Here is a 16119-nt window from a genome sequence, read left to right on the forward strand (position 1 = left end):
GGGGCTTGTAGGTGTGGAAATGAGGTGGGATGACAAAGTAGTGACCTGTGTTTTCTTTGATGACATGCTAACGATAACTTCTAGCCTGGGTGAACCCAGCTAATCTGCAGCAATTTGATTTTGTACTGCAGGCGAGGTCCTTTGGCAAGCTGAAGAACTTCAGAATCTCTTAAGGGGACCAAACAAACACTTTTTTCTCCGCGGAGCTCCTCCGAGCAAAGGTCATAAGACACCATTAGTAGATAGGCATCACTACTAGAAAACATTTTTTCCATTGCTCTGCCTAATATGCGATCTCTTTTGGCCACTAAATAATCAATCTGTTTGTTGTACAGGGACCGTATCTATGTTCCCCGGGTCCTATGTTCCCCGCTTTGTATGTGACCGGGGAACATAGGTGCGACCCCGTTGTACATACCCCTTTTGAAAGTTTGCGACGATGAAAAGGCTAGCCTAAATGCTAGCTTAACGCTAGCTAATAAAGTTACCTCGATAAAATCTGCTAGTTTAAATGCTAACATGTCTTCTAGAATAGCAGAACTGAGATCGGCGTCGGCATGACCAGAAGCCCCTGTCTTCGTTAAGGAGTACAGCCACGATTTAGTTCTTTAGCAAAGTGTTTTTCCTTGTCCATCTTTATTCAACGGTGAAAACATGCAGCTTCTCGAAGTACCAGTAGCAGTGAGGAGCCTCTGCAGCAGCGCCTGCATATTAATTAGCCATGTGTTTCCTCCGTGACAAGCAGCTGATTGGCCAAAAACAAGACCAAAAGCACTGGAATGTGATATCACCTCACCCTAACTAGGAAACGATTCACAGCGATCAATCAACCATAATTCAAATACAAAGTTTATGGCTTTAAGACCCACAATACTGTGAAGCATATAATAGCTTCTTCGAAACTTCAACTTGCATCATTTTGTAAAAAACAAATGTATTTTCTTTGTTTACTCGGTTTTTGCTGGGCCACCTTGTTGCTGGTTTACTTGTGTTGGGTCACATATTGGTCAGATCAGTTGTAGGTCAATCCAATTGCATAGACATTTTGTCTGTTGGTCATGCCTTTTGAAAGTGGGAGATGACTACACCCCTTCCAGAATTTATTAAATCTCAAATGAGATTATGATGGTAAATGGTCTGTATATGGTCTGTTTATATCGCGCTTTTCTAGTCTGAATGACCCACTCAAAGCTGCTTTACACTACAGTTTTTGCAATTCACCCATTCACACAGCGCATCTATGTGCAGCAAATCTTTATATCACTCATCTTTCATACCCATTCACAGACTGCCGGCACAGCCATCAGGAGCAAAGTGTCTTGCCCAGGGGCACAGCGTAATGTACACTAGCAGAGCCAGGAATCTTACCCACAACCTTCAAGTTGAAAGACAACTCGCTCTATCGTTGTCTGGTGTTAGCCTGGCTCGATTACTTCCCTGTGTGGTCCTTAAAGCTGGTGTGAAATACTTGAGTTAAGTGATGAAGTTATGCTTTCCACTCATCAAATGTGTCCATGAGTTGACATGGACACATAACTTCTTGTATAATTCCCTATACAAGAAGTTAGAAGTTAGACCAAAAAAAAAACACTGACAGCAGCTTAAAAGCCTAAAAGCCCAAGACACACCACCACAATGGTCGGCCGTTCAATGTAATCAATGACCATCCATGGTCCCCCTCAGGGCAGTGTGTGTGGCACTTGCCCTTGTCTGCATCAACAGGAGCCTTGTAAAATGCTAGTCATGATTGTTATACGCAAAAGGAACACTGCAAGGGTTCATGAAACTTCTTCAAATACCTGTCTTAGTTGGTTAGGACATTTGGAAACAAATACAACTATGACATGCTAATCTGGAGAGAGCCTCTCTGTCATGACCCTGAAAATGCACCACCCACCACTAGAAGGTCTTCCAGTTTCAGGTTTCAGATACAGATTACTGACACCTGTGGTTAGGAAAGTGATTTCCTCTCAGAATGTACACAGTTTGAGAAACCTAAAAATTGTTTATGTAAGCTACTGATGGTCAGTAAAAATATTCAAAGACTATTTGCAAAGGCTATTACACAAAATATTTGCTTTCAGAGTAAAGTAACAAAAAAAAGTAGGGCTGTCAAAATTAACGCGTTAATGCAGGATGATTAATTTGTGGAATTAACCCGTTAATTTTTTTTAACGCATTAACGCACTTTCATCACGTAGATGTGCAGTTTATGAACAGGCAAGGCGGCGGGCAACTGCTTGGGGCCTGAGCCGATAGGGGGGCTCCCGACACTCGGAGCCTAAATGCATCAGTGACCAGCTGCATCCCCGTCTCCCTTAAACAACAAGGGTTGATTTGCATTGACATCTCAGTAGGAAACCTCCCTAAAGAGGCCCCACGTCACCTCACGTTAACCGTGTGAAGCTGGAGGAAAATGAAGAGGAGTTATCAATCAGGTAGTTAGAAGAGGAAGAAAAAAAAAGAAAGAAAGACACACAGTTGTAAGTGGCGCTACTGGCGCAGATAATGATATAATCATAACATTAACAGTCACTGTCTAATAGTGATGGGATCGGCAGTTCATTTGAGTGTACTGAATCACTTGGATCAGTTCATTAAAATGATTCGTTCAAAAGATTAATTCACCGAATCGTTCAGTTCTAAGCAGGAGCCCAGTGCCCCGCTACGTGACTCACCTCCTCCCTGAGTGCAGTACGTGCGCGCCGCGGGTCATAGAGTGAGTGACAGCGCGGACGAGATTCATGTCCTCAGCGACAGTACACCTGCTCTCTGTGTGTCAGTTCGTCTCTCAGCGTCACCTGCTCTCTGTGTGTCAGTTCATCCCTCAGCGTCAGTTCACCTGCTCTCTGTGTGTCAGTTCGTCTCTCAGCGTCAGTTCACCTCCTCGCTGTGTGTCAGTTCATCCCTCAGCGTCAGTTCACCTGCTCTCTGTGTGTCAGTTCGTCTCTCAGCGTCAGTTCACCTCCTCTCTGTGTGTCAGTTCGTCTCTCAACGTCGGTTCACCTCCTCTCTGTGTGTCAGTTCGTCCCTCAGCGTCAATTCACCTCCTCTCTGTGTGTCAGTTCGTCTCTCAGCGTCGGTTCACCTCCTCTCTGTGTGTCAGTTCGTCTCTCAGCGTCAGTTCACCTCCTCTCTGTGTGTCAGTTCGTCTCCCAGCGTCAGTTCACCTCCTCCCTGTGTGTCAGTTCGTCTCTCAGCGTCAGTTCACCTCCTCCCTGTGTGTCAGCTCGTCTCTCAGCGTCAGTCGTCAATCTTCGGCAAAAGACGCCAGCCAACGTGCGCCGAGCGAGGAGGGAGTGACTCGTAAGAAGAACTGTGTCTGCCGTGCTGCTGTGATTCGTTCACACTGTCAGTTCACTGACTCACTCATGATTTGCGCGTACGAACGAACTTAGACAGAGAGACAGAGAGCTGTCACGGAGGAGGACATGAATCACGTTCAGCTCGCGCTGTCACTGACTCTTCATGATTCGCGAACACAGAACTCTCACAGCTCTCTCTCTCTCTGTCTAAGTTCGTTCGTACGCGCGAATCATGACTGTGTCAGTGAACTGACAGTGTGAACGAATCACAGCAGCACGGCAGACACAGTTCTTCTTACGAGTCACTCCCTCCTCGCTCGGCGCACGTTGGCTGGCGTCTTTTGCCGAAGATTGACGAGTGATTCACAGCACGCGGCAGTTCCTCTCCCGACCACCACGCTCACTGCTGAGCTCAACTGAACTAAGAAAGGAACGAATCAGTTCATGACGTGATCCGAGTCAGTTCGTTCACTCAAATGATTCGTACGTTCGAACGAATCACTCCTGACCGACAACACTACTGTCTAACTAACGGGGACACAGACAGCAGCTAACATTAGCGTCAGAATGCTAGCTGACGCTAACACTTACTAGTAGAAGCAGTGCTTCAAAGTGCTGATGAGGAATTTCCTGCTGTGGGTTTAGTTCCCCCAAGACAACTATTTAAATTCTATACTTTATATTTTGTTTATAATGTGAGTTATTTACAGTGCAATGTATAGTTTTTTTTTTACAGCATTTTATTTGTTCTATTTATTTATATTGTCTTATAATGTGGGTTATTTACAATGTAATGTTTATTTTTTACTAAGTTTGTATAGGTTTTTACAAGTTATTTACAGTATTTTATTTTTCTTTACATTTATATTTTCACATACTTTATTTATCTCTCCGTTCCTACAACAATATAAAGAGAAAATTTGATTTTTTTTGGCATATTTACGAATGGTAATTAATCGTGATTAATCGTGATTAATCCACAGCTACCCTGTGATTAATCTGATTAAAAATGTTAATCTTTTGGTAGCCCTTAAAAAAAAGAACAGAAACACAGAAAAGTACATGCATGCATGTTGCTGCCTCAAGGCATCATTTTAAAGATTTATCTGCGATGAAATGACAGTGAGGTTAAATCATGATGAGAGCATAATATTATCTCTGGTTGCAGTTATAAACATGGGTGGGGCTCTGCAGTAACATTCAAGCACACGTTAAATCTCTGGTGACACTTTGTTCTGACCTCAGCTGCAAACTTTCAGAATGTACTGTTTCCTGCAACGAGGGAAACATCTCTATTACACTATGAATCAGGGTGATAGTCTGTGGAGAGTATGCTTTGGGAGAACTATAGAGATGCAGTAGGTGTGTCACCTCATTAACTCCATGAGACAGCAAAGCAGATTTCCCAAAGTGCAACTCCCGGAGTGCGGGTGTATAATAATGTCAGTTTCCAAGTCTGCACTTTTAATTGTCTGAGAGCAAACAAGAGTCCTCCTGCTATGTGGTGACTCAACTGGAGGGTGGTGACATAACAGCAAAGTCCCAGTCCACAATCAAACCTCTCAAGGTCTCAGATTGAACATCAATAAGTGCAGCTGATAAAGAGCTGAGTCTTTGTCTCTATTCTCGCCTCTGTGGCTGCGGACAGCTATTGTGACAGGAAATGTAGATGGTTTGTGTGTACGTGTGTGTGTGTGCATGCATGCAGGTACATATCAGAAGTTGACAAGTGGTAATTTGCTTCAAGATTAGATCGTCACAGATCACTGGTGAGGGTAAATTAGATGACAAAGGAGGGAGGGATACACATGTCAATGCCCTGTCATTGATCTGTCGATTGCTCTCTCTTTGTAAAGAGTGAAGACTATTTTATTGTTTTAGTTCACATCTCTACAGAAAGTATTGACAGGCTTTATTTTATCTAATTCTGGATTATTCTATCCCAAGTATTTGTAAAGCACTATGTAACCTTATTTAGATAAGTGCTATAAAAAAAAAGGTGTTATGATATCATCTTCCAGTATGTCTCTGTAAAGTTCTCGTAGATGGATCTGTAGAGAAAATCATCAACTGGTCTGCAGTATTTTGAATTGCACTCCATTCTTACATAAAATACTGAGTGCCGCAGTAAATTTAAGTGGTTGATTTTACTACATGTCTCAGCTTAATAAGAAATAGATTTAAAGTCAATAACAGATAATGTTATATTTCAACGAACATGTATACAGGTTTGGAAAACATTACTTGTTGATTTTGTAATTGCTAGAAGCATTTAGTTGTGTGGTTTTTTTTTGGGGGGGGGGGGGTATAGGAGAGTCAGAGTGGAACATTTCTATCTGACTGATTCTATTGACTGATGGCAGAGCAGCCACGTGCATTTGTATAGAAAACTGCGGATGCGAATCGCATTTCGGCGCCGACGCGAGTGGCAGCCTTTTTAGCAGCTCCGGGTGTTCTCACTTTAAATTTCTTTATTTCTACCTTGAAGGTAATTTTCTTGGTTTCTACTGAAACTATTATTAGTATATCCCATGGATACGGACTATTCTACGCCGAGACTCGTGTATTCGAGCAACTTTTTACACACTCTGAGAGCAAAGTCCCGCATCGGTGTGACTCCGTGTTTACCTGTGGACGTGAGGAAGCCGTACCGAGGCTGCAGAGCCGGCGCTAGGCTAAAAGCTAGGCGGCTAGCTAAGAAGTGGAGATTCAAGCCTCCGGTACCTTCTATGATCATGGGGAATGTGAACTCACTACCGAATAAGATTGACGAACTGGCTGCGCTGACAAAGAACATCAAGATCTACAGGGAGTGCAGTTTACTGTGCTTAACTGAAACGTGGCTAACGGACAGCATCCCAGACGCTAACGTGGAGCTACCGGAGTTCAGCACAGTCAGAGCGGACAGAGACACAAGAGCCTGTGGAAAGCGCAAAGGAGGGGGACTCGCGCTGTATGTAAACAAACGCTGGTGCAATCCTGGACATGTGAGGATTAAAATCTCCACCTGCTGCAGGGACGTTGAACTCCTGGCGGTAAGTTTAAGACCATATTACCTGCCCAGAGAGTTCAGCCACGCCATCGTGGTCATTGTTTACATTCCTCCACGGGCAGACGCGGAGGCTGCGCGTGACGTCATCCACAGCGCTGTGGCTAAACTACAAACACAGCATCCAGAGGCTCTTGTGTTAATCTCTGGGGACTTTAATCATGTTACTCTGGACAAAACACTGACTGCTTTCCACCAGTACGTGGACTGTAACACCAGGGGGAATAGGACTTTAGATCTGATGTATGCAAACGTGAAGGATGCATACACAACCACCCCCCTGCCTGCACTGGGGAAAGCTGATCACAATCTGGTCCTGTTAAAACCTCACTACATCCAAAGAGTGAGGAGGCTGCCTACAGTCACACGCTCATTCAGGAAGTGGTCTCCGGAGGCTGAACTGGCCCTACAGGACTGCTTTGAGACCACAGACTGGGATGCTTTGCATGGATCCCACAATGAGAACATTGAGGCGGTGGTTGACTGCACAACTGAGTATATCAACTTCTGTATGGACGTTGTTGTTCCAGTAAGAACTGTACGCTGCTTTGCTAACAACAAGCCCTGGATTACAAGCAACATCAAGGGTCTTCTGAACCAGAAAAAGAGGGCCTTCAAGGATGGTGACACCCAGGAGCTCAAGCGGATACAGAAGGAACTCAGAGTCCAGCTCAGAGAGGCGAAGGAGCAGTACAGGAGGAAGATAGAACAAAAGATGCAGGAAAACAACATGAGGGAGGTGTGGGAGGGCATGAAGACAATCACTGGCTGCAGCTCCAAGAGAAAAACCCCCATGGAGAGCGATGTGGGAAGGGCAAACCAGTTAAACCAGTTCTTTAACAGGTTTGATCACCCCATCCCATTCACACATCTGAATGCAGCTGCCCTCACCCATCACCTCACCCCCCAACTCACACAAGCCTCCACAAACACAGATGAGGACAACTCCCAACCCCCCACCACACCACCAACGATCACAGCAGCTCAGGTATATGGAGAGCTGAGGAGGCTGCGCCCTAACAAAGCTGCAGGTCCAGATGGAGTGTCGCCTCGACTACTGAAGGCCTGCGCGCGGGAACTGGGTCACCCGCTTCAGCACATCTTCAACCTGAGCCTGGGACTGGGGAAGGTTCCCCAGCAGTGGAAGACATCGTGCATCATCCCAGTCCCAAAGAAACCCCATCCTGGAGAGATGAACGACTTCAGACCTGTGGCCCTGACGTCGCACGTGATGAAGACCATGGAAAGACTGGTGCTTCATCACCTCAGGCCACAGACCTGCCACGCCCTTGACCCCCTACAGTTTGCTTACCGGGAAAAGGTGGGAGTGGAAGATGCCATCATCTTCCTGCTACACCGATCTCTCTCTCACCTGGACAGAGGCAACGGTGCTGTGAGAATTAAATTTTTGGATTTCTCCAGCGCCTTCAACACCATCCAGCCTCTGCTCCTGAGGGACAAGCTTTCTGGGATGGGAGTGGGCTCACACCTAGTTTCCTGGATAAGTGACTACCTGACCGGCCGACCCCAGTATGTGAGACTGGGGGAATGCAGGTCTGACACGGTGGTCAGCAACACGGGGGCGCCACAGGGGACTGTGCTCTCTCCTGTCTTGTTTACCCTGTACACATCTGACTTTCAGCACAACTCAGAGCTCTGCCATGTGCAGAGATTTGCGGACGACACAGCCATTGTTGGCTGTATCAAGAGCGGAAAGGAGGATGAGTACAGGGAGCTCATCCAGGACTTTGTCAAATGGTGTGACACCAATCATCTGCTCCTAAACACCACCAAGACCAGGGAGATGGTTGTAGATTTCCGGAGATCCAGGGTGCACCCAGAACCAGTTCTCATCAAGGGGGACTGTGTGGAGGTGGTGCACACCTACAAATACCTGGGAGTACAGCTGGATGACAGGCTGGACTGGACCACCAACACAGATGCTCTGTGCAGGAAAGGACATAGTCGTTTGTACTTCCTCAGAAGGCTGGCATCCTTCAACGTCTGCAGGAAGCTGCTACAGACCTTCTACCAGTCTGTGGTAGCGAGTGCCCTCCTGTACTCAGTGGTGTGCTGGGGGGGCAGCCTAAAGAAGAAGGACGCTTCACGCCTGGACAAACTAATAAGGAAGGCAGGCTCTGTCGTAGGCACAGAACTGGACAGTCTGACATCCATAGCTGAACGACGCACACTCAACAGGCTCCTGTCCATCATAGACAATCCACACCATCCACTACACAGCACCATACACAAACAGAGGAGCAGCTTCAGTGACAGACTGCTGTCAATGTCCTGCTCCACAGATAGACTGAGGAGATCATTCCTCCCCCATGCCATCAGACTCTTCAATCTGCATCATACATGACATATACACACAAGCACACATGTTCCACAGAAAGACTGAGGAGATCATTCCTCCCCATGCCATCAGACTCTTCAATCTACTTCATACATGACACATACACGCACGCACACATGTACATGTTCATCTCATTCTTTTTAACGTCTTTATATTTTTTATATCTTTTTGATTATTTCTTTTTAAACATATGGTTCAGTTTATATTTAGACTGTACATATAATTGCATGCCTCTTATGTTTCTATCTTGTAACATATTCTGGAGCTGCTGAACTGTGAATTTCTCTGTGAGATGAATAAAGTATCTATCTATCTATCTATCTATGCAGTGCATCTTGAAATCGAATCACTGGCATACTGTAATCGAACCAGTGAGGTGAAAAAGTATTAAGGGAGCACTTTGTTCACAGCTGAGAGTTGAGTCATGGCCGATAAGAACCAATCAGGAAGTGAATGCAGGCAATTGTGTCGTTGTTTCCAAAGGTCTTCATTTTTTGCCAGTCTTTTTCACATGAAAACTGAGCCAGCAGAGTTATTTAACTTCTCCATTTTGGGAGAGCTCAAAAAAACTGGGGTAGTGTGGATAATGGGAGTATAAAGAGCAGGTTTTAAAACAAAATGGAGTAGTATGGATGTAACCGTATCTTTAGCCCTGGAGAAAAGACCACATTCTGGGAGCTAAAACAGTGGAATATATTGTGATATACTTCTTCCCCTTTGAGCTTCTCCCTTTAGGGGTCACCACAGCGGATTATCTGCTTCCATCTTGTCCTTGTGTCCTTCACAGCATCCATGAACCTTCTCTGTGGTCTTCCTCTATTCTCCATTCTTCAACAACCTTTGTCCCACATAATCACTGTCCCTCATAACTTTAGTCAGTGGTTGGATAAAATAAATCACATAAAATTGAGGCTTATCAATTAAGGTCCCTTTATTGATAGTATCAGAAAGTAAATTGACTCAAGTGCAACTCATAGTGAATGCTTATAAGTGCACGGAGGCAATCCAAGCCCAAACTGGTGTCTCTGTTACTGTGGGTGGCTGCGAACATTACAAAAACGGCATATCTGAAACAATGGCTCGCTGCTTCTGCTTTGTTTTCTTTTGTTCGTATCACATGTTTGTGGGTGCATAAGTGTTCACAATAAATTTCATTAAAAAAAATTTTTTTTTTAAAAACTAGACCAGAGTGCTGCTAATTTGGATCTTGTACAAGATGAAGTAAAATGAAACAAGATCCTGAAATCATGAAACTCACCCTCTGTTGGTCACTGTGGATTTCTTCACATGGACATAGCTGACTGGGAAAATACCCTGTGGACAGAAGAAGGAGCGGAGACATTACTGAGTATGTTCTGAATCCTCCTGCAATGCATAAGTAAAATACAGTGTGTGTGTTGTGTTTGTGTTTTTTGGTGGACTCAGCTAACACATATTAAATGCTAGAATTATATAAAGTAGTTCTTGGCATGCTTACCTTGCAGATGGATATTTATTCTATGCTCTGAGGGCAAGCTTAACTAAAAGATACTGAAATCTGTTTGGTAAAAAGTGATATATTTTGTTTATTTATAATCACACACATGTATTTTGTCAGTAATGAGAGTATTATGATTGTCATTTTACTTAAGATGATTGCACATTGATAATAGAGATATTCAGGAATGTTTTGCAGAAACTTCAGGGCCTCAAACTTCTGAAATTTGGGAAATGCTCGTAAAAACATATATCCTATCCACTGAGGGTGAAGGAGGGATCTGAAGCAACGTCAGCTGAATCACTCAACTGACACTCACGTTCACATGTGGTCAAATCAGCATCTCTAATTAAAACTGCAGTAGGGAGGATGGCTGGGGAAAATTGTTGAATATTGAGTTTCATCCGCAGGTTATTAAAATATTCACATTTGGGATCACAGCTCTCTGTCCTGAGCTTCTCTCTTCAGATGAGCACGGAAAGACACACTTGTTAGTTAGATGACCAGCGGCAATCTGTCTATCTGTTTGATTGGTCACAGCCTCCCTCACACCACAGATCTATTTGTGAGGCTGTAAACAGAGTCCAGAGGAGCTACACAAGTGCCATACCTTCTCAGATTAGTTGATTAATAAATGCTGAAAGGTTATAATGGAATTATCACGCCTACTTTACGGCTAAAGGTCCAGTATGTAAGAATTAGTGACTGCAGCGTGAAACAAACCCTCTCATTCCCAACTGCATCAGATAATTAAAGTGGCGTTCGCATTCAAAACACATGCTCTGGCTGGTTTGTCCACTTGCGCTGCAGTAGAAACACCGCAGCACAAAATGGCAGCCTGTATGAAGCAAGGTCCTGCACAGTGGGTCATTTCTGCTGCAAGGGAACACACAAAAGACCTAATTTGATGATGTCAGAAAGCAGTGAGTTATCGTGGGAATTGTTGTCTTGTTGTCTTGTTTGCGTTTCCTGTGCCTTTGCCAGCTCGTTTTCATTCCAAGAGCGTCACATACTTCCACTCTGTCACGTCCCTCAGTGTCGCCTTACAGGCGCAGAGGGTATCCTTCCACGTCTGAGAGAGACGCACCAGGTGGCGCATTTGGAGCAGCTGTCCTGAGTGTTCGTCCACACTTTAACGTCACTGTGCTCATGCCTGAAATGTATACTCCATTACTTATAACTATTTCTGATTTATTATTGGCCATGGAAATGTTGATGACATTAATAAAATAAAAGTCTGTCTGAGTGTGAGCAAGCAGTGAATATCCACTATCCCTAACCTCCTTAACCTCAGTCCTATCCTGATGCCTAACCCGAACCTCATAGTCTGACGTTCACTGCTCTGAGCATCTAAATGCGCTGCCAGTGGGTTTACACTGGAGTCAAATGAGAGCCCGGTCACGGAAGGACACCTTGTGCATCCGTCAGGCGACATGCCGAGGGACATGACAGAACAGCGGTATATGCCGCTCTGGGGATAAGAACTGGTTGGCCTTTGCACATTATAGAGAGAGCTTCAGTGAAATCAAAAGACAACACACTGGCTAAGTAGTCCTACTAAATATTCCCTTCCTCACACTGATGTTTCATGGAAGTTTTAACATGGAAGTTATAGCAGAGATGGTAAAGCAGATGACATTTGTTATCCTGGATATAAATATCAGTAGTTTACTTACTGTATTTCTGCCCCCAAAAAATCCTTAATATGCCACACTGATCTGACTGACCTTTGACCTACAGTAAATATGGATTCAAACCTTCCTATCTTCATATACTCTTCTGCCCATGTGAAAAAAAGGATGCAAACCCATACTGTATATTTCAAGAGCATTGGCCTTATTGTGGTTTGGATTAACTGTTCAGTTCACCTTTCTTATTCTCATCTGCCAGATGTGGAGAACAAGCCACAGCGAACACACAACTAACTCGCTGCACACAGAGTGAGTATTAGGGCGAATTGATGTGGGCAGTAGAGTGCATAACAAAATGGAGGGTGTTAGTAAGAACTGTAAATAGCTGGTGAGAGTAGAAAAGGACAGCATGTTGCCGCCAACACCTACATTTACCAGGGCTGGACAGCTTTAGTGCTTTCTTTGAAACTTTTCAGCAGCATCACATAACACTTCAGCTTCTGCCATTGCAGTTTTAAATCCGAGGGAACACGGAAAAGTACAAAAATAATCTGCTGCTTTTATGTTGCTGATAATAATATACCTGGTATTTTATTTTATAACATGCAGAGTAGTGATCTCTGTTAGGAGCACTGTTGTTGTATTGTTCAAGTATTTGCTTCGTGACCACGGCCCACAGGATTTTTCACAAACCATTCAAAATGAACAATCTCTGAAGTGAGACACAAGATTAGATTTATTCCCTGCAACCTGACCTCCATCTGAACCTCCACCTTTCTCATTAAGTATAAAATACCATAATACCTCTGTGCCTGTCCTGCACTAGTTAGTAAAGAAAAACAATTTAGACAAATACATTTACTGCTAAAGATGATTACATCTTGTTTTTCTTTTAATTAAAATCTGGATTTTATTTAATTTGTTTCATGGTTTTCAGATTACTAACTGCACCATCTGCTGGTAGAAAATAAAATAAAAAATCAGGATTTTTATTGATGCACAGATGGCAAAACAGTGTATTATGCAGACTCAGAGTGACACTTATGGCCTGACATCAAAGTGTGCATCATGTATGTGTGTGTGTGTGTGTGATGTACTTACAATGAGTACAATTCATTGTTCATTGATTTTATTTTATTTATAGGCTTTTTTGTGTGTGTGCATTTGCACTATGGTGTCAGAATATCAAGATTAAAATGGTGCCTTTAATAAAGCACCTCAGGCAGTAAAGGTCAAGATACTTCTATTTGTATAAAAACCAGTGCTCCCTTTCTAGCTATCAGTTAATCAGTCATTAAGCTCTTTTGTTGTCTAGACAAAGTTATTTTTGGGATGCACATCTCTGACACCACATTATCATTCACAGAAAATGCAACGGTTTTTAATAAAAACCTTGATGTAGAGATCACTTTGTGTTGCAGGGCAACCAGTTTTACAGATGTGTTGGTGTCACTACATCTGACAAATAATATGTGTGTCTTTTGCTGAATGGTCTGCTTACATGCTACGTCACTATTGTACTGAGGAGAAAACTAGTTAAGTTAAAAATTACATCACTTTTGTTTCACATATAAATCATGCGACGTAGAATATTGTATAGGAACTGACACAGTGTCAGTGTTTTGCTGCGATAATTACCTTGATAGAAGGCTTCTTTGTGGAAAAGCCTCGGTACCAACCTGAAGACAAATGAGAAGACACATCAGAATATCTGGATATACAGCGTGTACCAACACACTGCCTACATCAACAGACAATGTTAAAAAGATATGGTTGCAGTGACGTTATAGGCATTTTTCAAAAGCAGCAGAAAGTTTGACAGGTCACAGCAGGAAAAACACAGGTGTGAATAATCAAATTAACGATGAATCAGTTCCATTTGGCTTTCTCGGCTTCAGAGCCATCTTCAATATCATTAGTAACACCTGTGCTTTTCTAGCCCTATTGTACCGATGTTGACACAATGGATAAAATTAGTATTTGTAATAATTAATAATGTACTTTTTTAAAGCGGTGGCTTGATTTCGCTTCCTAAATTTCAAGGTGCATGCTGCCTTGAAAAGAATAGAATAGTGAAACTTTATTGATCCGTCTCCAAGGAGTGACAGAAATGTTTCTTTGGCAGGGCTCAACATTGCCTTTATACACACACACACAAGACTTTAAAAAGACCTAAACAAACTGAACAGAGCCACTGTTACAAAACAAACAAAACAGTACTGATTACATGGTACATGACAAGAAACAGTAAATGATGTCATTTTCATGTACTACCTTAGCTTTTGTTAGCCATAGCGAGTTTAACCTAAGACACTAGAACTGTTGCAGGGGACTGAATTTTACTAAAATTCTTGAACAAAATGATTGCAATGTGTTTTTACGACAGATACAGTTGCACTTCATTTTACATTATCCAACAAAGTTAAATATACCAGTCAATATTAAGAAATACCTGTGCTTTTCCTGCTAAAACCTGCTATAAAAAAAAGACCCACTGTCTTGATTTTTGTCCAAAATATGTCATCATTTTCAAAACAGTAATGTCGATTAATTGGTGATTTAATAATAATGTAAAGTAAATGCTTACCTCTTCCATAAATTTGACAGTTAACAATGTAATTTTCACATACCAAATGGCTAATAGCTTAAATTAGCAATGGCTAGTTTAGCATATTGCACTAAGCAATGATTAGACTCTCAGGAGACTCTCAGTAATTTAAACTTTCCCTGCTAAAATGTGTAAAATAAGTTATGCCTACTAATTTGTTTTTAATATTATTATCAGGTTTAAATTACTTATATGTTACATAACTATGACAGTAAACAATGTCGTTGTTACATACCAAATAGCAGTTTAGGTTAGCACTGGATAGTTTAACATCTAGCACTGTTGCACTGGAGCCTGTGATTTGAATGTAATATCTTACCACATATACAATATGTGGCAGCATACCATTTTACTGTATACAACAAAACTTTAACTTTAACAGTCTTTAGGCCTTTTATTTTTCACAGCTGAAGTTTTGACAGGTTGAAGGAGGAAAAGCACAGGTATAAATAATGAGTAGTATGAGTCATGTTTTTTTTTCTTCTCCCGAATTAAAAATAAGCATATGCCATAACTGTATGAGAACAATTCTTTTCTCTTTTTTTTCCAGAACTCTGCATTCCTAAGGAGGCAACTTAACTCCCTTATGTATGCTACAGCCACCTTACACATTGTTGAATTCCAGTTAAATACAGATCATTTTTGATGGTTCACTTTCACAAGAGAAAGCAAGTGTCCTTTGCAATGACACGCAAAACACTGGTCAACTGAGTCTATCTGTATTTCTCAGCCTTGTTGTGTCGTCTGACAACATTTTTGCTACTACAGTGAGGCAGCTACATACGGAGCCCCAGACATGAAAAATATATGAATTTGTGCGTACGAAATAGGTAAAACGTGTGCACAGAATATCCTACAGCACATGTGTCAAACTAAAGAGGCCCGGGGGCCAGATATGGCCTGCCATATCATTGTATGTGGCCCGCGAGGTCTATACTGCTTTAAGGCGTGTGTTGACCATAACTACATTTCCCACAATGCATGACGATTGTGTTACCCGTCACACAAATTATCCCAAGGAAGAGAAAGATTGATGCAGATGGAAGGCAGTTTCAAGAAAGATGGGAAGGCGAATACATGTTTGTATCAAAGAGAAAAACCTACATTTAGTTACATTTATTCTGTCTTACAGTTACATCTGGCCCTTTGAGGGCAACCATTATGCTGATGTTGCCCTCAGTGAAAATGATTTTGACACCCCTGTTCTACAGCTTTATCCCAGCATGGGGGTCGGGGTCAACTACCTTAGCACGACACTTGCAATGCCAGACATTGAATTAGTATTTCAGTATTTAGTATTTTATTTTATTTTTTTTGCCCCATGTCATGTCTGGGGCTCCATAGCTACAAATAGATTAGTGTATGATTGAAAACACAAAGTAACTGAATCACCAAGTTACTGAAGTCTCTGATTTCATATTCACTGTCACTACACTCCTCCATTGCTGCCATGTCATACAGTCATGACAGCAACCCTCAGCATAAACAGTAAAGCAGTATAGATTCCTATGTAACTGTAACTGTGCATCACCACGCATCTATTGCGCGCACAGAAAAATCAGATATGAGTCACTTCAGCCTGGTATTGTGAATGTAGTCAAAATCTCCCTGAAGACATGCAGTACAGTTTTGCTGTATTAGTCACAATCGCACACAATAACACTGTCATTATGTAGAGAAGTCAACATCC

The 16119-nt window shown here is 42.5% G+C and overlaps 1 protein-coding gene across 1 annotated transcript in view; it reads right to left on the minus strand.

Annotated features, from left to right (window-relative positions):
* LOC310931575 (dedicator of cytokinesis protein 3-like) overlaps positions 1–16119 on the minus strand; it is a gene marked incomplete at both ends in the record, with an annotated part of 80627 nt that overhangs the window by 48619 nt on the left and 15889 nt on the right. Inside the window, 2 exons of the mRNA XM_083894762.1 lie at positions 9972–10027; positions 13460–13500. Coding sequence (XP_083750888.1) covers positions 9972–10027; positions 13460–13500 — 97 coding nt within the window. The remainder of the gene's footprint in view (positions 1–9971; positions 10028–13459; positions 13501–16119) is intronic.

This window comes from Microchirus variegatus (genome assembly GCF_963457635.1).
Source record: "Microchirus variegatus genome assembly, chromosome: 9".
NCBI lineage: Eukaryota > Metazoa > Chordata > Actinopteri > Pleuronectiformes > Soleidae > Microchirus > Microchirus variegatus.